Here is a 26,013-nt window from a genome sequence, read left to right on the forward strand (position 1 = left end):
TTTGACCTTTAAAATAGTACTGCAGCATGACTACCTCATGCCAGACGAGTGTGAGATTTCAACATGTTTTCACGGCAGCTCGAAAGATGAGGGGAAAGAATTTGCAAGGCCAGCATAGAGCAACAAAAAAAGAACAAAGAGGGAAAATTGTAAAAGTAAACAGGTTTGTCTGGAGCTTGGGGGGGTTTGACAGACAAGCCGGGCCTCGGGTCCAAAACATTTGTTTTGAATAACGTCATCTTCCCAATTAAAAGTTTCATTGGCATCTCCCCGAAAAACCTCAGGAACTTGAACGAATGGTCAACGCAGTTCGAGGATGAGAGAAAACCACAGAAGTCGCCGTTTCAACCGCTCGTAAAACACAATTCAGAAACTGGATCGTCCTTTTTTTTAAGCTAAAGGATGTGGGTTTACTTGATGGAGAGAAGGGCAGAGTGAAGAGACTTCTGCGTTGCAAAAACTTCCTCATAACAGCCTACAGAAACAGTCTGTACTAGAGGATAACTTTATTATCATTTTTATTAACATGTATTGAGATTTTTACTGTTCTTTTTTATACACTGTAAAAAAAAAAAGACTAGTTGTTTCAACTCATTATTATTAAATAATTGCTTTCACAGACTTTTAAAATGTACTCAACTTTTCAAAGTGTTACCTGAACTTAGCCCAAAAAAGGATGTGTTTGCTCAATTTGTCTCATATGTTCATTCAACTAGAAAATATTATTTGGGCATCTTCACTAAAAAAGCATGTGGAACTAGTTACGCACAGAGCTTTTGACATAGCATGTTTTGAACTTACATATTTGACACACATTGACATAAATGATTATGTTAATTTGTACAGTAATTATTAATCAACATGTCCTCACCTGGGATTTGAACTCACAATCGCTCCGTTCTTTCTGCTATGCCACCGTGTTTGTGCCGATGACTGATTTCACCCGTATTGCTACAATTTGCACTTCAAAGTAAATATCAGCTCTATTAAAAATACACTCAAGTAAAAATATTGCAGAAATGAGTCAGCAGGAAGATCGGAATGCCGTAAACCAAAAGGTTGTGAGTTCAAATCCCAGGTGAGGACATGATGAATAATAATTACTGTATCAATGAACATGCACAATGTAATCATGCATGTCAACTTGTGTCAAATATCTAAGTTTAAAACATGTGTTTGTAACCAGCTGCATAGCCTTTTTTTATAGTTAAGATGCCCAAATAATAGTTCAATGAACATATCAGATAAGTTGAGCAAACATGTTAAGTTCAGGTAACACTTTAACCGAAAAGTTGAGTGAACTAAAAAAAGTCTGTGGAACCAGTTACTTAATAATAATTAGTTGAAAAAACTATCAAAACATTTACAGTGTAGCATTTATACTACTGAATACTATTTACTGTAAATGCTTTTAGATTTGAATTCGATTCATGTCAAGCATTGCACCACAGGTTCATGTTGAACCAGGTGAGATGACCAGCTAGGCCACGTATCCATGACATGCAGCAGAACATTGTTGATTTGATTTGAAAACAAATCCTACCAGTAGATATTCATATGACTGTGGGAAAACCCCATTGAGGAATATTAGGGAAGGTGAATATCTTGTTAATATGACACCCAACTGTTTCCTGAATGATCTGTGGCTGGTTATCACCCTGTCGGGCCACATGGAGGGCAACGTATCAAAGAGAAGCAGTGTGTTGTGGGAGGACAGCTGTCTGTTTGTTTGGGACGAGAGTTAATGATTATCTCTGGGGGCCTCTGCTCTGCTCTTTGCTGCTCTGCTGGGTGTCAGCCGTGTGCTGCCTGACGCGCTGGGCCCTGTGCTGCAACCTGCCTGCCCTCGCCTGCCTTTTGTCTAACAAGAAGATGCAAATGGTGGCCGTGCTAGCTGGCGGTTTGCCTTGGGGACTCCCAGGTGATGGCGTCACACAGAACAGGGTTTTAATAGAGCAATTTGTTTTCCGCCAAAACGCTGCCCGACCTTATCCCCGTCTCCTCCTCTCCTGCCGGCACAATGGAGCTATGAATTGGCTGAACTGCGCAGGGATTTTATTGATTTGGCCATTTAAAAGAGCTGTCTGTAATGGAACGCAAATAAGAACCAATTAGAGGATTTGGGGGGGAGGGGTTGCATGTGTGTGTGTTTGTGTGTGAGGGAGGGAGAGCGAGAGAGTTCGGAAAACCTCAATGCAGCAGTTATACATGAATACATGGCTTTAGCCAAACGGGAACATTGTTAGCATAATTAGCATACCATTTAATACAGTTATAAAATGTTCACAATGCAATACAATTAGCAAACGTGATGTAAATTACCTAAAATCGAAATACAGTCAACTGCTTATTGTTGCAAAAAAAAACATTGGACAGAAACACTGTGTGTATTTGCACCTTAATCTGTTTTAGGAGTCAAATCATCCAGTGTGTACTGAACGGTATTAGCGATAACTTGAAATGTTATCGCTAGTTTAGCCTAGCCTAGCTTAGCCTAGCCTAGCCTAGCTTAGCCTAGCGTATGGAGACGCAACAGCCCCGAGCCTAGCATAGCCTAGCCAAGCGTATGGCTGTAAAGAGCTCCACCAGCAGGGGTAGAGGCCTTAAGTGAATGGATAGACTAAAGGAGTAGAGCAGTCGACACTCTTCCTCTGTGTATTCTTTTCTCACAAAGCAATGTTCTGTCTGTCGGGGGCAGTGGGAACTATGTGTGTGTGTGTGGGGAGGGGGCTCCTCGGGAGACCCTACAGAGTCCAGGCCAATGGTAATGGACTTCAGATACAAACTTTACAAACTCTCTCTCTCTCTCTGACCCCCCCTGCCTCCCTAAACCCCAGCCCCTCAACCCCACTCCCCTGTCACCTACAGCCCCCAACCTTCACCCCTCCAACCCCTTCTTCTATCCCACCCACCCACCCACTCCTCCTCCTCCTCATCTCCCTTTCAACAAGAGCAGTTTGTCAGAGTCAGAAAGCAATTTGAAACCCAGATTAATGAGAAGGGGAGAGAGAGAGAGAGAGAGAGAGAGAGAGAGAGAGAGAGAGAGAGAGAGAGAGAGAGAGAGAGAGAGAGAGAGAGAGAGAGAGAGAGATGTCAGCCATCAAAGCCGGGGAGAAAAGAAGGCCAGGTGGTTGTGGGAATCCGGCCTTCTTTCTCTCTCCTCTTCAGGACTCTCTGGGTTCTGTGTGGTAATTAGCAGGCAGCAATGCAGCGGGGCCCGGGACCCGGCCGAGGTTCAGGATAGCCCCTCAGAGAGAGGACAATTTGCACTTCTACGGGAGCCGCCAGCAAGGGCACAAAGAGGAGGAAAAGGGAAACTATGGCATCTTTTATCGGGCCAGACAAAGACGCCGCATCTTTTCAAAGAGCTCCTGAGAGTCTCCCCCGCGTTCCTGCAGGAGGAGGAAAGGAGAGAAAAAAATAAGAGAAAAAAGCGAGAAAAGAATCCCAGAAGTCGACGTCAGAGAGAGAGAGAGAGAGAGAAAGAGAGACAAAAGAAGGAGAGAGAGGATGCCAACGTGTGGGCATTGAAGTGGGACAGAAGGGTGAAGGGACATACCGTGACCCACTGAGTCCACCGAGACATCAGGAATCTACTTACCCCACACACACAGTCACACACAGGCACACACACCTTCTGGAGTGAACTGCTCAGGGTGTCTGATAAGGTGCCAGTCACAGCAACAGAAAGTTTCAAAGGAGTCAAAGTCGGCATGGGGTGTACAGTGTGTTACTTCCTGTTAATACAAAGAACATGGTGTCTAGGCACATTTCTCAACAGCAAAACGATAACACACTTAGCATCTTTCCTGACAACTTCCAACACCTTGCAAACTGAATGAGTCAATACTAATTTCCCAAGTTCACAAACACGTTAAAATGAGTTGGCCAAATGCAATGCATTACTGTTACATTTAACCTCCCTCCCTCTCCCAGCCCATGCTCAACTCTGTTGAGAAACTGAGCTAGAGTGGAACCAAAATGGCCACCACAAGTACCTTTGACATAATCCCCCAATCTAAAGAGGTTTGACCTCCCACGTCCCAGGAAAGTGGAGGTTATCGTCATTACTTTTACCTATTACGCTACCCCCTTAGATTTTTTTGTGAAGGCACTGCCTTTGAGTGTGCCTGCCCCCCAACCCCTCACTCCCTCTCCGTTGAAGTGCAGCCAGGCGGCCATGGCAGGGAGGGTCAAAGGTCAGATGGGTCATGTGATAACCCTTTCCAGGCCTATATGAGGCTTAAAACCCCTTTAACCCAATGTCTTTCTCCCCTTTCTCTCTCTCTCTCTCTCTTCCCCTCTCCTTCTCTCTGCTGGGGACACAAAATGCCATTTGTTGTCCGTCACTCAGTAGCCCCGGGTTTCGCCCAGCCTCGGCGCTGAAAGCTCCATTCACACATCCTCTCACCCAGGGATGTTTTTGCAATTCAATATTTTCACACGCAGCCAGCCTCATCGTTACTTTGGAACCGGACACTGGGCAGGATGAGGCTGGGGGGCTCCGAAGCAGCACAGAGGAATCAGTGTCGAGTGGGAGAGAGGACGGGCACGGGGGAGATGAGGGGCTAATGGCTAATCTTGAAATGTTTTAGTGAACACCCAACACCCTGTGTGCAGACACACACCAACATCCTACTCATCGTTTCACAAACAATCTGACTCCAGGTTAATGATGAGGGTGGGGGGGAAAGGGGGAAGGGGGTGTTTTAACCACGAATCAAATCACATTTTATTGGTTGAGTACACATATTTTGCTGATGTTATTGCACGTACAGCAAAATGCTTATGTTTCTAGATCCAACAGTGCAGTAATGCATAACAATACATAACTGTACACACAAATCTAAAAAAATAAGAGAAAAAAATATCAGAAATATCAGAAAAATCAATGTCAGAGTTCAGAATATAAATATACACTGAGTGTATAAAACATTAAAACAGCCTGAATTCTTCGGGGCATGAACTCTACAAGGTGTCGAAAACATTCCACAGTGATGGTGGCCCATATTGACTCCAGTGCTTCCCACAGTTGTCAAGTTGGCTGGATGTCCTTTGGGTGGTGGACCATTCTTGATACACACGGAAAACTGTTGAGCATGAAAAACCCGGCAGAGTTGCAGTTCGTGACACACTCAAACCGGTGCACCTGGCACCTACTACAAGACACTTAAATCTTTTGTTTTGCCCATTAACCCTCTGAATGGCACACATACACAATCTATGTCTCAATTGTCTTGAGGCTTAAAAATCCATCTTTAACCCGTCTCCTCCCCTTCATCTACACTGATTGAAGAGGATTTAACAAGTGACATCAATAAGGGATCATAGCCTTCACCTGGATTCACCTGGTCAGTCTGTGTCATGGAAAGAGCAGGTGTTCTTAATGTTTTGTACACTCAGTTTATATGTATATTATGGTGTGAAATAGACAGTATGGACAGCATATTAATAGAAAAGGTATATATAGCAGTAGTTCTATAGGATGAGCCATGACTAAAATACAGTATGTACATATAAAGTGGGTAAAACAGTATGAAAACATTATTAAAGTGACCAGTATGCAATGACTATGTACATAGGGCAGCCGTCTCTAAGGTGCAGAGTACCGGGTGGTAGCTGGCTCGTAACAGTGACTAAGGTTCAGGGCAGGGTACTGGGCGGGCGACGACTAGTGGTGACTATTTAACAGTTTGATGGCCTGGAGATAAAAACTGTTTTTCAGTCTCTCAGTCCAAGCTTTGATGCACGTGTACTGTCCTCCGCCTTCTAGATGGTAGCGGGGTGAACAGGCCGTGGCTCGGGTGGCTGAGGTCCTGATGAATACACATTACTGCCTGGACAGTCTTTCATAATAATAATCATCGTATGAATTACTTGAAGATCATAAGTATATATACAAAGAGAGAATAAATATTCTGTCTGTATTCACATGAGAATATATTCAGTTTCTCTGCAGGTATTTGGGGGGGGGTATGATGTCAGTGTGTGGCTTTCTAAAGCGGCTTGGCATTGTCCCGAGGATCTGAAAGAGTCCATATCAAACCAGAGACGTGGATAACAAACTCATAACTGCAATAACAGAGGGATCTGCAACAATTATTCTAGGGTGTGAAAATCTAAACATTTATGTGTAATCACACAAACTGCAAACAGGCCGATATAACGGTTACCACGTAAACGCGAAAAGATCGGCATCGCGTTCTGCACATTTATGTGCTCGCCCTCCCTTCACATTTCTCACTGTCAATCGTGAATGATAAATTCTTCCAGTTTTACTGGCGAAACGTCCATGCAGCTTCTGCATGCCAACCATTTGATCTCAATCAGTTACATGGGAATACGCATTTAGGTCTTCTTAGCTATGCACAGAGTTTCAAATGACGTAGGCTACAGTGAGCGGATCTCTGGAGCAGAAGGTGTTAACAAACTGCAGCATACGTTTGTTAGGTTTCAATAAAAACACATATTTTGCCTAGTAGCCTCGCGCTGTTGAGTTGTGTGGCCGCATGAGAAGAAATGCCACCGTTCGCACAATCATCATAAAATCTCAGAAGAAATTAGGTGGTATTTGTCTTACAGTAATGTTATACTATGCTATTATATTCAGTTCTCTAGAGTACTGTTTACATTGTGTGATCTTGCAGACATTGATTCAGCTTTGATCTAACTTTATTAAAGGAGCACCATCCGCCAGAGTAGCGTGCTCTCGATGAGTAGAGCAGAGGCCGTGCATACAGGTGAGAATAAATACATATGGAAGAAGCTTCGAGCCTTTAGCCGCCAGGAGGAAAGGTCCAGAAAAGTCCAATTCGCTGCCACTCTGTGTAAATACATAGGTAAATACCACACATCTTTGGTTGTGTGGCAATAAATCTGTATCTGAAGGTGGGACTGAGAAGAATTAGCTTAACAAAGCCACAACAAAACCACATCAAGCACACATCTTTAGACATAAGAGCAGGAGGAGAAGTTAAGACCAAACGCAGTAATGATTTGTTTGTCATGCCGGCGTCTAAAGTGGCAGTGGAGGAAAATGGAGGTAGTCGGTTTTATATATTTTTCCAGCGAGCTGACTGTAGTTAATGAAGTTAAACAAACCAATAGCTCCCTCTCTCTCGGGAGTCTCCATAATCAACATGCCACCACCTGTAGAATTTTTTTTTAGGAAATAAATGGCGAGCCAGCCAGATGGGCTAATTGTGTTGCAAACAGGGGGGGGGGGTGAAAGAGAAACATGCCATTGATATAATGAAGGCAATTTTCAGGGACAGACAGGAGTGGTTGAAGAGGGAGTAAAAGAAGCGGACCTTTCTTCTGAAAGGGGACCGATGCCCCTTCTCCTCTGCCCCTCCCCCCAGCTCATCATTCACCCACCAGAAAGTTAAGTATGAAACAAATAGAGGTGCTGCCTGCTTCAGGCCTGGTGAAGTCTGCCTGTCGACCAAACGCCAGTGGATAATGATAATGACACCTCAATTACTGATGGAATCTCCACATTCACATTCCCCCATCCTCTCCCGTCCGACAGCAAATTTGTCAAAAGCCCAATGATCGTCTGACAGCGTAATCGTCCGGACTGTCCTCACAAACATGAAAGGGGGGCTTTATCGTGGCAAATCAAAGAACCTGATCTCAGAGAAGAAGGGAAAAGAACTAGGGAAGAGAAGAGAGGAGAAAAAAAAAGAGTCCCGGTTTGGCCCGAGCCCCTGAGACGTCCCATCCTAATCCACTCGTAATGAGACACTACATGCCCATCTTTGTGCTAATGACAACACAGAGGGAGAGAGGGAGGGAGGGAGGGGATATAAACACACAGGGGAGACCAGAGGGAGCCAACGCTTTGAAAGTGCCGTCCAATGAGTGTGTGGGGGGGGGGGGGGGGGACTTTAAAGCAGCGCCGCGTAGAACGCATCTCCAAGAGAGAGGGACTCTGGGGAGGAGAGTCATTTTGTCTCCTTATCTTTGTCTCTACAAGATGAAGGGAAAGTCAGGGTCTGGGGCACCAGTTTCTATCTGTAGACATACTCTTCTGATAGGGGAAGCAAAGAAGCAAACAGGGAGCGAGCAAGATGGAAGTCACTGAGTATTTACTGTATGTGGGAAAGTAACTGAAGCAAGCAAACACGTGTGTAATTTCCATGATTTATCAAGACCATACGACATAGTGAACCTTATTACAAAAGTCCAATGCCAAGTACTGCAGTTGCTACCTTTACATTCACCTCAATAGAAACGTGGCTGTGGTCGATATAGGCCACTGTATTGCAAAACACTGGCCTACCATATTGAACTTGAGCCCAAGTTGTGTGTTGAGTGTTTTCTGTCCCTTATTTGTGACGGAGGGAGTCTCTGCTGGAGGAGGACAGAGCTCAGTGCCATTTGAGTCTGGCAGGGTTGCGTCGTGTTGTAAGATAGAGTGTGTGTGTGTGTGTGTGTGTGTGTATGTGTGCGCTCGTCAGGTCTTAAGGCTCCTAAAGAGACCAACTAGCAGGCTAACACCAGGAACCCACACTGTACAGACCCTACAAGATACCAGAGCAGAGAAGCACTGGTAAAGTGCGCGAGAGAGAGAGAGAGAGAGAGAGAGAGAGAGAGAGAGAGAGAGAGAGAGAGAGAGAGAGAGAGAGAGAGAGAGAGAGAGAGAGAGAGAGAGAGAGAGAGAGAGAGAGAGAGAGAGAGAGAGACAGACAGACAGACAGACAGACAGACAGACAGACAGACAGACAGACAGACAGACAGACAGACAGACAGACAGACAGACAGACAGACAGACAGACAGACAGAGAAAGAGAGAGACAGAGAGAGACAGAGAGAGACAGAGAGAGACAGAGAGAGAGAGGTAGAGAGAGGTAGAGAAGAGAAAATGTGAGAGAGAGAGAGCTGGAGAAGGCTAAGACCAAACAAACCAGGATTAGGTCCAGATAAGACTAGTCACAATGGAGAGCAATCCCCAGGATATTACGATTTCTGTGAATCATATGAGTGCGGCTCAAACGCCTTAATTACCCAGTCAACATCCCCTCTGTTTTGCAAACAACAAAACACTGTCAAACAGCGGGGTTGTAATCACACCTATAGGCAGGTTTGGAGAGAATCATTCTGGTTGAATTCCGTAAAGAAATTAGAAGGAAGCAGGTTTTTTTTTTACAGACAGGGTTGTGTTCATTAGGCACCAAACTGAAAAAATGGGGGTGGGATAGGGAGGGACTACCTGGATTTGTCCAACAAGAAATGCTCACGTTCTATCACAAAGCATTTGAAACGTTGTCTGTTGTGTGCCGTAATGGACAAGACCCAGGCCCTTTCTTAGTCTTTTTGGTTGTCTAGGTGATAAGTTTGACTGACTCCGGTAGACATAGCACAGCACCGGTTGGAATATGATACTCAGGCCGGGTCACACAGAAATGCCTTGAACTGGTGTAATGGCTTTTTCTTTTGCCCCCTCGCAAATGCATACCACTCTGCCGTATTCCTCCTGTCTATTTATATCACATCTCATCTTCGTCTAAAAATGAACAATTCTCCACATCAGGGGTGGGGGGTGGGGGGGGGGGGGACAGCTTGCTTGAAGAGAAAACATACAGAGAGGAGATATCTTTAACTCTCTCAGGCATGCAAGTCAAACTGCCAAAACATTGGGAGATTGCGGCGCTTTACAAACATGGCGAATGAAGTCACATAGTATTGAGGGGTGGTGGGCTGAGGAGATATTTTCCATGTGGATCTGCTGGGGCCCAGGGTGGATGGAGCCACGGAAGGGTCCGACTGAGACGCCTGTCACACTGCGTTGACGTTGTCAACAGGTTATATATACTGGGTTGTGTTCATTATACACCAAATAGGAAGACAACGAGCTGAAACAGGGAGGGACTATCTGGACTTGTCCAATAAGAAACACTCGTTGCAAAACGTTTTAGAACGTGTGCTCTAATGAAAACGACCCGGTACATATGGCCAGCAGTAGTGTGCCGAGTCCACGTTGGATTATGAAGAATGTGACATTATGAGGCAGACCTGGTGGCAAGGTCAGTGCTTAGAGTACTGACTGGACTGCACTGCTCAAAAACTACAGCAGGCTTCAAAGACAGAAGGCTGCATCAGGTGTGCCTCTCATTCATACACACACACACACACACACACACACACACACACACACACACACACACACACACACACACACACACACACACACACACACACACACACACACACACACACACACACACACACACACACACACACACACACTTCCGACAGAGCCAACTCCCGCTGGCAGGGCGGCATTTACACTCAACCTTTCCACTTCGTCAAAGATTGGGGGTGACATGGCACGCTGGTCAGAATAATGTGTCCCAGTAAAATGTTTGCGTGAGAGAGTGTGTGCAAGAACGAGTGAGTGAGTGGGTGAATGAGTGAGTGACACACGCCACGGAGCTTCTTCTAAAAACGAATATTTATGAACGAACCCCAGTCAAATTCATCCAGATCACTAGTGAATGCCGAGTCCTATGGTCTTCAGTTTGCAGAGACAGGACCAGCTGCATAGGAGAGTCACCATGATTTCAGCATCAAACCTCCACTCAAACAAGTGACAACCAGGCAAAGATGGCTGGTATGCAAATGTACTAAAGGCGACCATCTTATCAAACGGCAGCCATGTCTGTTCAGTTCTATGCTCTTCATGCTGCAAGTTCTTCTGTCCATCAAAAAAAAAACTAGTGGAAGTATTTTGAGTTAGCCCTAATCTTTCCTGTACCTGAGCAGAGTCTTGTGTCAGCCATTTTATGCGTGTAAGCCCGGGGTCTTGTATGGGGCCTAAGCGTTTTGCCAGAAATTCAACATAGCGCCCATTGTTGTTTTACAGTGTTTTGGAGCTGGTTTTATTAACTCTGTCAAAACATCAGAGGCTGTTCTACAACATGACATGGGTTCATTATACTACAGTCCATCTAAGGAAGTCACTAAAGCGAGAGCAATCCTATCGAGCAATAACTGCTTCCCCAAATACCGATAGAGTACAAGGAGGCTATGGGAGCAACAAGACAATATGGTGCTCCATACATGAGCGGCGATTCAATGTGACGCGAGCGAGAGATGAGAGAGAGCGCGAGATGAGCATTCGAAAGTTTTCCTTTCACTTAAAATGCGTTTCAGTGAATACATAACTGGGTGGTGTGCGCTAAATAAAAGGCTACCTCTCATGTCTATGATAAAATGCTCATCTTTGGAAAAGCGGGGCAGCCGATAGTCAACATATTTACATAATGATGATTCTAATATGATCTTTCATTAGCCTACTGCGTTTGGTTCATTCTATATGACAATATTTCGTCGTACAACATGTTCTATTTGAAATTACGCTATTGATTATATTATTTTCTGTTTTGATAATTGATCATTCCGAACCAATAAATTGTTTGCCTGCATTCCAAACATTTCTGGATATAATGTAATAACCTTCAAAATATGAGTAGGCCTAATTTATAAACATCCCTTTTGCTGACCTCTGACTTATGTCGGTTGCATGAGGTAGTGCGCGCGTGCCCCTTCAAAGCATGGCCTTCACCTGTGCAACCTCAAATGTTGACTTGTGTACATTAAATTATCATTTCAGATCAGAGGATGAATTTAATGAAACGTTTACTTTTAGCATTACCGAATCTGCGGCCCAATTTAACATAACACACAAACAGACTGCATTTACACAGAAAAATTAGCCAAGTCAAATTATCATACGATTTTACAACAGGCCTATGACTCATTTTTAGAATCTACAATGTTTGTTCGGTTTTAGACACGAGGTAGGCTTGCTGTAGTAGCCTACCGGAGAAGTCACCTGTAATGTCCAACAATTGAATACTGCAATGACGGCATGTTGTCACCACACAGCTGTTGTTTCAGACCAAATTGCAAACATTTGAACCATACGATAGGCATTTTTATTTTAAGTAGACCTATTGTCTAATGAACTACTTTTTTTAGTAAGCAAGCAATTTATCCCAGTGGAGGTCAATCGAAGAGGTAGCCTTTTCCTACAAAAAATGTAATTAACTGTATACTGATAAACTTCTATAGGTTCTGTATACGTTCTCCTGCCTCAAATAACAAGAGCGGGCAAAAAGACAGTTTAAAATATTGAAAGAATAATATGGCATTGATTGTATTGTAATAGGCATACTGTGGGTTAATAGCGTATAGTTGCATAACGTAACGGTAAAATAATAATAATCATCATAAAACATGAATAATGATTATAATTATAATAGTTATAATAAATATGCCTAATAATAATAAATTGTGCAATTTCGAAAGATTAAAATAGGCCTATAATTTACGCAAAATAATATAAACAAACTAAACCACAGTCATCTAAATGACAGGCCACCTGGCTATGATAACAAGTAACATGTAAAACTAAACACATAAAAGTGTTTGCAAATATCACAACATATCCAAATATACATGGGGGGAAATATAGAGCCGTCACAGTATTTATTGATCAATGTGAGCTTATCCATTTCGACACCGCTCAGGGAGGCGATTCTGAGTGCCGAATCCCTGTGGATTTGAGAATTCTGGACCGGGTAAATCTGTATAAATCTACTTAAGTCCTTAAACCACGCCAGGTCCCTTTCAATTTAATCAGGCCTATGACAACTCTGTCGGATTCAAAAAGGTGCCACCACCACTGAGTACAAAACTGAATTTTAGGCTAATACTGTACTTTCATTATGCCCATAACCGTTTTTTGTGGGGGGAAATGTAATAAGTGTAGCCTGCTATAAAGCTAGTCTACATAACAGGTAGAGTGTGACCACTATCCCACGGTGTGTATAGCCTCTGAAACTGCACACGTATGGGCGTAAGGTGTTGTCAACTCGGACCCTGATTTAAATATCACAAGGCCATATTCATATGATGATACTATTTCTTAGTTTCTAATGTGCTACACTGCAGCTAGTCGATAAGGTCTCTATAAGGTCTCAAAGCTTAGCAAGACGTGAATAATTATTGTCGAGTGAGAGGTCTAGTCAAAGCCATGCAGGCATTTATTTTAATTAGCACTAGGATCAAGAGGCAATCAACGCTACTTAGAGATCAAGGTCTATTTCAATTACTGAGAAAAATACATTCCTGAATTGATAACTATTCTCAATGAGTGCTAGGCCTACTTTCTCTTTGCAAAGGCTTAACAAATGTCCGCGCTTGACACCGACAATTATCAGCATATTCCTAATAACTTGGACCAAAAATACAAGCACGGTTACAGGAAACGCTGCTTACAATGTAATTGTTTATTTCTGGTTCCAAAACACAATATTTAACTGTTGAAATGTTTACATGTTTTGTCCTCAATTACACAATTTATGGATCATAATGCATAGAAAATGGAGGAGGCATACAACCAACGTATTAGGCTACTCGTTTACAGCAAGGTCATTTCACACTGTTAACATAATTGTTTGTTAAATAATCCCCACTGTGAAATAGAAACAACCTGGTCTTCTTTAGAAAAACAGCATGCATTAAATCGGGAATATGAGGATTTTGGATTAACAAAGGCCATAAACAAAGTTTTTCAGAAGCCTATGCTGAAGTTAAAATGAAGTTCAAATCAACGATTTCCTAAATCATTGTAAATATCGATACATAAGATCTTATGCTTTCGGATTCGTTAATACTGACGGATTAAATGCATTATACATTTCACTGAACCCTTACTAGGTTCATTGCATTAATCGGCTCGTAGTTCTGCATCAGCAATGACCAACTGCTACATGTCCATAATCGAAACTCACCTTGAAATAATAGATATCACTCATAACAAAAAATAAATCCGCGTTGGTGTTTTAAAATAGGCTATGTGCAACACACCTTATTGGTTTAACTTTTATGCAGAACATTTATAACACGTAAATTGATCCAATGCATATACAGAAAAAGTTAAGTCTATTCATGCATGCGTAATAAACCAATAAACGTTGCAAAGATAGCAGTAATCAAGCTATAGAATCATCCTTCTTTCTACACAAACATATGCATGATGTTCACAAAAGTGAAAATGATTTGTCCGTGTGACGAGAGCAACAGTCCGTAAAGTAGCAGGGCCATTTCTTGCACAACAAGCATTAGGCCTATTGATTGCCATTCCCCGAAGGAGGAACAAAACACAATAGTAGTTCAACGGCCAGAGGGAAAAAACTGACTTCGTGGATGCAGTTTCTTCGAAGGTAAAACGGACTTGGATAAAATGCTGCACGAAAACAGCGATTTCTTTCCAATTTCACATCTTAACGTCTCCCACTTGTCGTGAATGAAGCTTGTGCGCACAACTCGGTCTCTATACTGTGCTCCCTCTGTAGCCATGAGCAGTGCTAGAGCGCCCACTATTTCAAAAACTAGGAATACTATTTCACAAGACTTGGAAGAACTTAATAAAAAAGTTACTATCCCTTTCGACAACTTTTTGTTAACTTTCGGGTAACGATTCTTCGCCGTGTCTAACCTCCGAGAACAGAAAACAAAACTACTCCCCGGCGCAGTTTGTACGGCAATGTTTTTTCTCTCTCATATCTTTTATACAAAACCACCAGCAGTGTTTCTCAGCATATATGAAAGTTCTGACGTTGTGAACAAGCGAACACAAGGCTGTAACCGCGAAAAGGCTGGACACACGGACTAGGGTGTTTTATCGTTACTATTCACAAGAAGAGCGAAATTATCTACGAGGACAAAGACGCGTCCGACTAAGGAACTGACAAATGACAAGGACACATTGGTGACCGGCACGAGAGTTCGAGCCGCCGACCGAAAGCGTAAGAAGGGAAAAAGACCTACTTTTGGCCAGTTTTCTCGCCCTCGCCTTGGATCTCATCTTGTCGGCTTGTAGATTCCTCTCGTCCTCCGTGAGCCCAGAAGCAGCAACAACACTATCTTCATCTCACAAGCATTGTCAGTTTGGACACCTTCGCACATGCGCACAGGCCATTCAATCTGACACCCTCATCAGGGCCAAAAAACTTTGTAATGTATTCATCATCACTTTTTGTCCTATCGTCTCCCCTTTAGATCACTTATCTCTTCCCCTCCTCCCTCTCAGCACCATCTCGGACCCCCTCCCCCCCATACGCTCCCCTCCCCCTACCACCGCCTTTGCCACCACCACCTTCTTGACTACCCCTTTAAGAGCAATAACTTATTTTTCGCAAACCTGTGGGATCCGGACTAGCAATGGATACAGCATGGTATGTGATGGGGTCAAGGTCGCATCCCTCAACTGCAAGGTGATTGTTATCAAATATCACAATTGACCATTCAAAATGATTACATAAAACATCGAATTTAAGGTCAAGTAAAAATAATAATAGCCTACTATTGTTATGATTGGCTATTATTAGCCTATTTATTATAACATTCATATGGTTATTAGGAATATTATGGCTTTAATGTTACCATTGTTCTTGTCATTATTATTGTTATAACCTAATGATGAATTACGAGAAAGATATGCCCTGATTTTAACTTTCTATATTCTATTACAGATAGGCCTAACTCGGAAGATGATTATTTACAATTGATGCAGTGGATGTCTTATCTGGCATTGTGTTCAAATGTAGGCTAATCAAATGTCAACTTCTTCCAGGGGTTATTATTGACTTCACTTATTCAGATGCATAAATTGGAGTTGCGCTTACGATAGCGCTCCGTATGAAAACATAACGTTGCACACACATGCTTTGCCTGCGAGCAAGCCACACGAAAACGGCAGCTGTTGACGCATGCAGCAGCCTACTCTCAACAGACGAGAAGACGAGTAGGCTACAGAATCGGGCTAGTTTTCATGAAATGTATTTCTATAGGAAGCATGTATGAGTAAGTTAAGGTTTTTCTAATTGAAAAGATGCCTTATTTCTGCACCCCTGTCATCTCTGTGAACTATGGCGCGATGTAATGAATGAAAACATCCATCGTCATTGTGGCACACGGGCTCCAGGTAAAACCAGCGAGGAGGAGAAAGAGATTGTGAATTTCTAATGTAAGTATGACTTTGCCTTCCACCTGTTTTACGTGCAGCATGCATGGCGTTCAGACGACGCTCGGTGTATGAAAGCAGGCGTCTGTTGATCGTCGCATGCATATATTAACGGTCAACGTTATGAGTGTGCCTTTGATGTCAGTTGGAGGTTAGGCTATATATTGTGTAGCTTAATCTGCAGCTCATAATGCAGCTAAGCAATTGAAATAGGTAAGTCTGAGCGACTTTATGTACGAATGAATAAAATATTTACGGTGAACTATATGGATGTTGAACGAAAGAAAGGAGAATATTTCTAGAGGATTTTCAAGTGACAGTAGCCTAGTTCTGTGCTAATCTTCATGTAGGCTAGGTTTTATTTCGGTGCAATTGAAGCAGTAAAGAGAATAGCCAAACAAATATCAGAAAAATATACCTGGCAAACTAAAGTTTGTTTATTCGGCATAGGCCTAATGCATTATTTGCATTTGAAGTTCATTTCATTATCTGTCCTATTGCATGCAGTTATTTGACAATTATTAAACCATATTACTGTATCGTTGTTATTATAATAATTATGAGTATTACGCTATATTGTAAGAACTATTATTATAAATATTATTATTAGCAACAACAGACGCCACATTTTTATGCACAGGCCTACATGCATGTAAAACCAAATGTTGTTCATTAAAAAAGCATGTAAAAATAGATCGTTTTGAAACCTTTTGAGAACATAGACCTAGAAAATAAAGGAGTTGCATGATCACGATCAGTTGTTTTACCAGGCATTTGATCTCGGAGCGAGTTCCATTTTGTGATTTGTAAATGGGAAAATAGAGTGTCTCTTTGCAAGATAGACGGGTTAAGTAAGACCTTTAACCAATCTCCCGTGGGACAACGCGTGCATGTGATCACAACCTTGATTGAACATCAAGAAAATGATTATTATTCATTTATTATTCATGTATTATTACTTATTACAAATGTATTATTACTTTTGTTTTTATTATTGGACTATTACGGTAGTAATTGGGCATGAGATGGAATAAGAAACATGCAGACGGTTGAATATTCACCAAAAAGGCCTACTGCAATTGCATGTTAAATCCGTTGTGTGATACTATAATTACATTTTTTTTTTTTAAACATCAGCACAGGACGACAATCAATTCAACCATAATTGATAACTTAAGCAAATATTAAATAATCAACCATTTGTTTCAATGAGCAATACAAGTTCAAATGCAATCAACATGTCGTGTGGTTGACTAGGCGTCTACATTTCATATCCCAATAGCAAAACATTTAGTAATTTCAACTATTGATCTAACATTGTTGTTTGTGGAATCGAATCATACGTTGCAAAACAGAGTTCTTACAAAGTGGGGGTAAGAAGAAATCTTACTATATAGCCTAACGGACTGACATTGAGCCAAGAATCCTCAGGTGAGTATTCATTTCATTTATCAATGCTACTTTGTTGAGCCAACTCCTGGGTGTGAGTGTGATAGAATGACGACTGGGAACATCAAGTCTTGTCTCAATCGATTTATTGTATAACATTTCCTATTTAAGTGTGAAAAAAAGGTCCAGTCAACAGCATTTTTTTCTTATTTTTCCCCAAAATGTTTTCACCCAAAATGTTTTCACCAGCTCTCCAGAACAATTTAAACGTGGGTCGAATCTCTCTCTCACATTGGGCTGGACAAATTATTTCATATGGTGCAACACCTTTTTTTAAGAGCAATTAAGCCTAACTGTGATTACGCTTGTAAAGAAAAGTGTTGCTCTTCGGTACCCGTTCATTTGGGGAATAGTTTTCTGCGTCATTTAAACGTCTGCCTTTTACGAGCTCAACGTGACGGCTGTGTAACCCCGCATTTTTGAGTATTTTCTTTCCAGATTGTTGCAATTTTCCTGCGGTTTTAACACGGGGACGGAGAGAGGCTGGCGCAGACCCCGGAGGAGAGGTGTGCTGCTGCAATCCAGGCCACAGTAGCAATATTCGTAATTTGGTCATTTACAGGGCATCAATCCAATATGCTAATTAGTCAAAAAGAAAAAGTACCCTACGGCTATTCAGAGCAGCAAACATCACTCTTCGAATTTATTGATCGTACACGAGGGCACTAAATATAAAAATTATGCTTTCAAACACTGTATTATTTTGTGCATTTCTATATATTTTTTATCTATTAGGCAACCTATTGTATTTATGCCCATCTGTCGGCAAGACCACAGAGACAACATAGTAGGCCTAGGCTTGCACTGAGTATACACTAAAATGTTCCTGCACTCTTAGAAAAAAGGTTTCTTATAGAACCAAAAAGGGTTATATCGCTTGCTTCATATATGAAACCGCTAAAAGTTATATTTAGAACCTTTTTTCTCGGGTTTTTGATCAGAACCCTAGAGGTTCTTCACTGAACCAAAATGGTTCCATATAGAACCCTGCATGGTGCCATTTGTGAATTATGACTACTACTATTAAATAGTATTTTTTGTTGTTGCTAAGAATATCATTTAATAAACAATTAAATAATGGACAAAAGAATACCAGCATAGTTTTCAGAATTTGTCATGATATGCAAAATTGCCAGGGAGGCATCTCTTTGTTTGAATGAAGGCCCACGTCAACTCTGGCTGACTTCTTCACGATGCAACTTTGACCATTAGTTACAGTGAACGACAAAAACGTGTCTTCTGCTCCATTTTCAACTCCCTCAAACGGCAGACCTCACAGTTAAGATGAGCACAGGTTCAAACTGCAGTGCCCCTGGATGTAGAGCATGTTGTGGGATTAAGGGCCTTGCTGAAGGGCCCAACAGTAGTGGAATATTTTAAGGATGTGAACCCAGCAGCCCTCCAGTTGTAAGATAAATTCCACCCTTTTTTCCCAGCACCCCATCCGGGATTCGAACCAACCCTGCTCCAACTCCTGCCACAGGATCCAACACCTTAGCCGCTGGGTTACCTACTGCCAAGGGGAAGGAAGTGTGGAATGGAGGAAGTGGTACTCACTAAGCAAGCAGCGAGACGTCCTTTACAGTGGTGCCATGACCCGGATCTACATTGGTGCTCAGCTCAGCTGGGGTCGCTGTTGAGGAAGTTTGAGGGGTGAATGTAGCACATGGAGATGTGTGAAACTTACTCCACAGCCTGAAGTGTCTCACCTCATTGGCAAGCTTTTTGAGGTGGCGCGATCGGCTGCTTGAGGAGAGCAGTCACGTGTGTTTGTGAGACAGAGATCCCGAGTTCGAGCCAGGTATGGAAGTGGTACTCGCTAAGCAACAGCGTGGCGTCCTTTACATATACACTGAATATACAAAACATTAAGAATATCTGCTCTTTCCATGACATAGACTGACTAGGGGAAAGATATGATCCCTTATTGATGTCACTTGTTAAATCCACTTCAATCAGTGTAGATGAAGGGGAAATATTTTTAAGCCATGAGACAGATAGTGTATGTGTGCCATTCAGAGGGTCAATGGGCAAGACAAAAGATGTAAGTGCCTTTGAACGGGGTATGGTAGTAGGTGCCAGGCACACCGGTGTGTGTCAAGAACTGCAACGCTGCTGGGTTTTTCACACCCAACAGTTTCCCAAGTGTATCAAGAATGCTTCACCACCCAAAGGACATCCAGCCAACTTGACACAACTGTGGGAAGCATTGGAGTCAACATGGGCCAGCATCCCTGTGGTATGCTTTTGACACCTTGTACCGTCCATGCCCCGATGAACTGAGGATGTTCTGAGGGCAAAAAACAGGGGGGGGCAACTCAATATTAGGAAGGTGTCCTTATTGTTTTGTACACAGTGTGTATATAGCAAATACACTGAACAAAAATATAAATGCAACATGCAACAATTTCAAAGATTTTACTGAGTTACAGTTCATATGAGGAAATCAGTCAATTGAAATACATGAATTAGGCCCTAATCTATGGATCTCACATGACTGGGAATACAGATATGCATCTGTTGGTTACAGATAGATACCTTATAAAAAAGGTAGAGGCATGGATCAGAGAACCAGTCAGTATCTGGTGTGACCACCATTTGCCTCATGCAGCACGACATCTCCATCGCATAGAGTTGATCAGGCTGTTGATTGTGGAATGTTGTCCCACTCCTCTTCAGTGGCTGTGCAAAGTTGCTAGATACTGGTGGGAACTGGAACATGCTGTCATACACATAAACCCAGAGAATCCCAAACAGGCTCAACGGGTGACATGTCTGGTGAGTATGCAGGCCATGGAAGAACTGGGACATTTTCAGTTTTCAGGAATTGTGCACAAATCCTTGCTATACGGGGCTGAGCATTATCATTTTGAAACATGAGGTGATGATGGCGGATGAATGGCAGGACAATGGTCCTCAGTATCTCATCATGGTATCTCTGTGAATTCAAACGGCCATCGATAAAATGCAATTGTGTTCATTGTACGTAGCTTACGCCTGCCCATACCATAACCTCACCGCCACCATTGGGCACTCTGTTCACGCTGCTGCGCCTTCTTCACCCTGCTGTCTGTGTGGGTGGACCAATTCAGTTTGTCCGTGATGTGTACACCGAGGAACTTAAAACTTACTACCCTCTCCACTACTGTCCCGTCGATGTGGATAGGGGGGTGCTCCCTCTGCTGTTTCCTGAAGTCCACGATCATCTCCTTTGTTTTGTTGACGTTGAATGTGAGGTTATTTTCCTGACACCACACTCCGAGGGCCCTCACCTCCTCCCTGTAGGCCGTCTCGTCGTTGTTGGTAATCAAGCCTACCGCTGTAGTGTCGTCTGCAAACTTGATGATTGAGTTGGAGGCGTGCATGGCCACGCAGTCGTGGGTGAACAGGGAGTACAGGAGAGGGCTCAGAACGCACCCTTGTGGGGCCCCAGTGTTGAGGATCAGCGGGGTGGAGATGTTGTTACCTACCCTCACCACCCGTGGGCAGCTCGTCAGGAAGTCCAGTACCCAGTTGCACAGGGCAGGGTCGAGACCCAGGGTCTCGAGCTTGATGACGAGTTTGGAGGGTACTATGGTGTTGAATGCTGAGCTGTAGTCGATGAACAGCATTCTCACATAGGTATTCCTCTTGTCCAGATGGGTTAGGGCAGTGTGCAGTGTGGTTGCGATTGCGTCGTCTGTGGACCTATTGGGGCGGTAAGCAAATTGGAGTGGGTCTAGGGTGTCAGGTAGGGTGGAGGGTGGAGGTGATATGGTCCTTGACTAGTCTCTCAAAGCACTTCATGATGACGGAAGTGAGTGCTACGGGGCGGTAGTCGTTTAGCTCAGTTACCTTAGCTTTCTTGGGAACAGGAACAATGGTGGCCCTCTTGAAGCATGTGGGAACAGCAGACTGGGATAAGGATTGATTGAATATGTCCGTAAACACATCAGCCAGCTGGTCTGCGCATGCTCTGAGGACGCGGCTGGGGATGCCGTCTGGGCCTGCAGCCTTGCGAGGGTTAACACGTTTAAATGTTTTACTCACATCGGCTGCAGTGAAGGAGAGTCCGCAGGTTTTGTTAGCGGGCCGTGTCAGTGGCACTGTATTGTCCTCAAAGCGAGCAAAGAAGTTGTTTAGTCTGTCTGGAAGCAAGACATCCTGGTCCGCGACGGGACTGATTTTCTTTTTGTAATCCGTGATTGACTGTAGACCCTGCCACATACCTCTTGTGTCTGAGCCGTTGAATTGCGACTCTACTTTGTCTCCATACTGATGCTTAGCTTGTTTGATTGCCTTGCGGAGGGAATAGCTACACTGTTTGTATTCGGTCATGTTTCCGGTCACCTTGCCCTGATTAAAAGCAGTGGTTCGCGCTTTCAGTTTCGCGCGAATGCTGCCATCAATCCACGGTTTCTGGTTTGGGAATGTTTTAATAGTTGCTGTGGGTACGACATCGCCGATGCACTTGCTAATAAACTCGCTCACCGAATCAGCGTATTCGTCAATGTTGTTGTTTGACGCAATGCGGAACATATCCCAGTCCACGTGATCGAAGCAATCTTGAAGTGTGGAATCAGATTGGTCGGACCAGCGTTGAACAGACCTGAGCGCGGGAGCTTCCTGTTTTAGTCTCTGTCTATAGGCAGGGAGCAACAAAATGGAGTCGTGGTCAGCTTTTCCGAAAGGAGGGCGGGGGAGGGGTCGGGTGATTGTGTAGGCCAGATAATCTGATGCAGCACTCCATCACTCTCTTTCTTGGTCAAATAGCCCTTACACAGCCTGGAGGTGTGTTGGAACATTGTCCTGTTAAAAAACAAATGATAGTCCCACTAAGCGCAAACCAGATGGGGTGGCGTATCGCTGCAGAATGCTGTGGTAGCCATGCTGGTTAAGTGTGCCTTGAATTCTAAATAAATCACAGACAGTGTCACCAGAAAAGCACACCATCACACCTCCTCCTCCATGCTTCAGGGTGGGAACTACACATGCGGAGATCATCCGTTCACCTACTCTGCGTCTCACAAAGACATGGCGGTTGGAACCAAAAATCTCTAATTTGAACTAATTTGACATAATGACAGATGTCCACCGTTCTAATGTCCATTGCTCGTGTTTCTTGGCCCAAACAAGTCTCTTCTTATTATTGGTGTCCTTTAGTAGTGGTTTCTTTGCAGCAATTTGACCATGAAGGCCTTATTCACACTGTCTCCTCTGAACAGTTGATGTTGAGATGTGTCTGTTACTTGAACTCTGTGAAGCATTTATTTGGGCTGCAATTTCTGAGGCTGGTAACTCTAATGAACTTATCCTCTGCAGCAGAGGTAACTCTGGGTCTTCCTTTCCTGTGACGGTCCTCATGAGAGCCAGTTTCATCATAGCGCTTTATGTTTTTTGCGACTGCACTTGAAGAAACTTTCAAAGTTCTTAAAATGTTCTGTATTGACTGACCTTCATGTCTTAAAGTATGATGGACTGTCGTTTCTCTTTGCTTATTTGAGCTGTTCTTGCCATAGTATGGACTTGGTCTTTTACCAAATAGGGCTATCTTCTGTATACCACCCCTACCTTGTCACAACACAACTGATTGGCTGAAATGCATTAAGAAGGAAAGAACTTCCACAAATTAACTTTAAAGAAGGCACACCTGTTAATTGAAATGCATTCCAGGTGGCTATATCATGGAGCTGGTTGAGAGAATGCCAAGAGTGTGCAACGCTGGCATCAAGGCAAAGGGTGGCTATTTGAAGAATCTCAAATATAAAATATATTTTGATTTGTTCAACACTTTTTTGGTTACTACTTGTTTCCATATGTGTTATTTCATAGTTTTGATGTCTTCACTATTACTATTATTCTACAATGTAAAAATAAAGAAAAGCCCTTGAATGATTAGGTGTTCTAAAAGGTTTGACCTGTAGTGCATATATATATATACACACACATATATATATATATATACACACACACACACACACATATATATATACACACACACACACATGTTTTAGTAAAGGGTTCTTTGGTCTCGTCCAAATAACCTAAATGTTGTATACTGTTGAACCCAAATAACCGTTTTTTCTACGCGTGTGGAGGTTCTATCTATAGGGACAATAAAGTTCGCATTTCCGATTTTGAGTCTTACTAAAACAATTTTGTATAGCCTACGTTCTTTGGAGCATTTATTCATCAATTAAACGTTAGGCCTTTTGATCAGTGACTGGTTGCCTTCTGGAGTGGACAGAAATATTTAGACATTCGGGTGAGAAAAAGGAGCCACGGTTCGGAGGCACTATCCCCCACTACTTCTTATCATAACCATCTTTATCTAGGAGTAGTAGGCTAACGTAGGCCTATCATTCAAGTAACCTGACCTAGTGGTAGGCAATATGCTACAAGTAAGAATTAAAAATACAAAAATTTAAATATTATACATTTCATAATGAATAATTAGGATACTAACTATTTATTATTAATAATAGGCCTATCTATTTATACATTAATGAATTAAGTAATTTAGGTTAATCTAACGATGACTTGGTGTTGGTAATATTAACCACCATAATCTTCATCTTCACCACCACCATCATCAGTAAGGCTTAACTCGTAGGCTACAGTTTTAGTTTCAACCCATCATCGGTTAGTTGAAAGCTTTGAAGAAATTAGAGCTAGAACGGGATCAGGCGTGACGCAGCAGGCCCAGAACCAACAATACATGAATTGGTGTGGTCTGTGGTACGGGTGAAATATTCCCCGACACAGGATGAAACCCAAGCTTTATCCACGGTGGAAAAAGCATCGGGATTATGCGTAACGCAGAGATAACCGAACTGTAGGCTACATTATAGATATGTGAAATAAAACACCTTGCGGTCGGGATGTGGGACAGCGCGGTCAAACGACATCAGAAGGTGGGGCATATTTGTAGGCTATTATGGGAGTAGCCTATTGTACATTTGTGAACTGCAATTCTGCCAATGTAATGGGAGAGTAAACATGGCAACTGAAGGGTGGTGGAAACTCCAGGTTGACTACCCACACACACAGAGCAGCCTGCCTTCTGCTCTGCTCCCTCTCTCTCGATCTCATGTGTGCGTGTCCCTCTCGTTCTCTCGCACGCGCATACACGTTTTACTCCTAGACGGCGCTATTGTGACTCAGTGGTCTGCGCAACAACGAACTACCAGTGACTGTCGAGTGTGAACACTGTGTGTGTGGACTCTGGTGATACAGTAACAATTTATAAAGGGACGGCCTCAGTGGCAAAAATTAAATTAAACAACATATGTGAGGATCAAAGTTTGACCATCACTCACCAATATTTAACCTACATGTTAAGATTTACCAATGTCCTCCGACACAATCTATAATTAGAATATGTCCCTTACAGTTGGGTAAGTGGGGTCCACAGACAGACAGACCACTCCAAGCCAAGGTTTCTGGTTGACGCACTGGAGTGGGCCTTCCCCTGGCGCTGCTCAGACTTGTCCCTGTTTGTACATGGGCTAATGAAGTCCCAAAATCGGTCAGTCAAGTTGCCTTGGTAAATATTATTCATTAATTGGGTTCAAGACCTTGAGCGTCTATGGGAAATGGGAAATCTGACCGCTAAATCCTAAACTATTATTTCAGTCTTTTTCCTGTGTGTTAAGGCGCAGTCAGCGACTTTCTGACCACATAAGATATTAAAAAAATATGGAAGATACAAAATGGTTAGGAGGGAGCAATATCATAATATGGTTTGTAAAATATTAGCCTATAGAATTACCCTACATAGGCCTATTTAATCGGTATATCGACATTTCTTGTTTAGCCCTATTAGGCCTAATTGAAAGCTAACTACCGGTGTCAATAAGTAGGCTTACAACCTATTCAGCGAAATAATATTCCACCTGGAAATATTAATTCCATTTAGTTAAGAACATTGCTTAACCTAACTATTTGTATACTAACTGCATGCATGAGTAGTGACTTGTTTAGGGCAAACTCTTTATGATAAATCGCATTTAGGAGCATAATTGACGTGTATGCCTGATCATGTGGAATAAAGAAATAAATACGACTTTGAGACGTGGATTAAGTCATTCGACAGTCAATGATACGTGTAATATGTTTTGATCATCTCTCTCAGGTCTCGGTTCATTAATCCGCCCTTTTCAAAATTCATAGGCCTGTACCAAAAAATGCCAGGTTGAACATCGCGCACATGTTCGTCATGAAGCTTGCTTTTCTATAGGCATCTCTGTCCAAAGGCAGGTGTCAGTCAAATGAGAAACATGCTTTGTAAAATGTCTCATAAATTATGTCAATTATAATAGGCCTATATTTTCCATTGCCTCTGTAGCCATATCATGTAGCGACTCTTTACAAAATAAATAGCCTACTTAGCTATTAGTGAGTAAAAGAAAAGCAAAGGTGACTCCTGGCCCAATTATCAAAACAAGGTGAAATCCGAAAATTTCTAAGTCTATTAATGGAGAGTTTTGACCATCCTCCATTTATTATATATATATATATATATATATATATATATATATATATATATA

At 42.6% G+C, this 26,013-nt stretch overlaps 1 protein-coding gene and 1 long non-coding RNA gene across 11 annotated transcripts in view; one reads left to right on the plus strand and one right to left on the minus strand.

The window, feature by feature from the left end:
* Positions 1 to 15,014, minus strand: part of prdm16 (PR domain containing 16) — a 235,388-nt gene extending 220,374 nt beyond the window's left edge. For 5 of the 10 annotated variants that reach the window (XM_071371576.1, XM_071371569.1, XM_071371572.1 and 2 more), the window contains exon 1: positions 14,842 to 15,014. In XM_071371576.1, the coding sequence (XP_071227677.1) occupies positions 14,842 to 14,878 (37 nt within the window). In that variant the 5' untranslated portion in view covers positions 14,879 to 15,014. The remainder of the gene's footprint in view (positions 1 to 14,841) is intronic. The other 5 variants (XM_071371575.1, XM_071371566.1, XM_071371574.1 and 2 more) reach the window with 3 other exon arrangements.
* Positions 15,015 to 15,049: 35 nt separating this feature from the next.
* On the plus strand, positions 15,050 to 25,529 carry LOC139557152 (uncharacterized). Its single transcript, XR_011671344.1, has 2 exons — positions 15,050 to 16,039; positions 18,922 to 25,529. It is a non-coding gene; the product is annotated as an uncharacterized lncRNA (long non-coding RNA).
* The last annotated feature ends 484 nt before the right edge of the window (positions 25,530 to 26,013 follow it).

This window comes from Salvelinus alpinus, chromosome 28, assembly GCF_045679555.1.
Source record: "Salvelinus alpinus chromosome 28, SLU_Salpinus.1, whole genome shotgun sequence".
NCBI classification, from domain to species: Eukaryota; Metazoa; Chordata; class Actinopteri; order Salmoniformes; family Salmonidae; genus Salvelinus; species Salvelinus alpinus.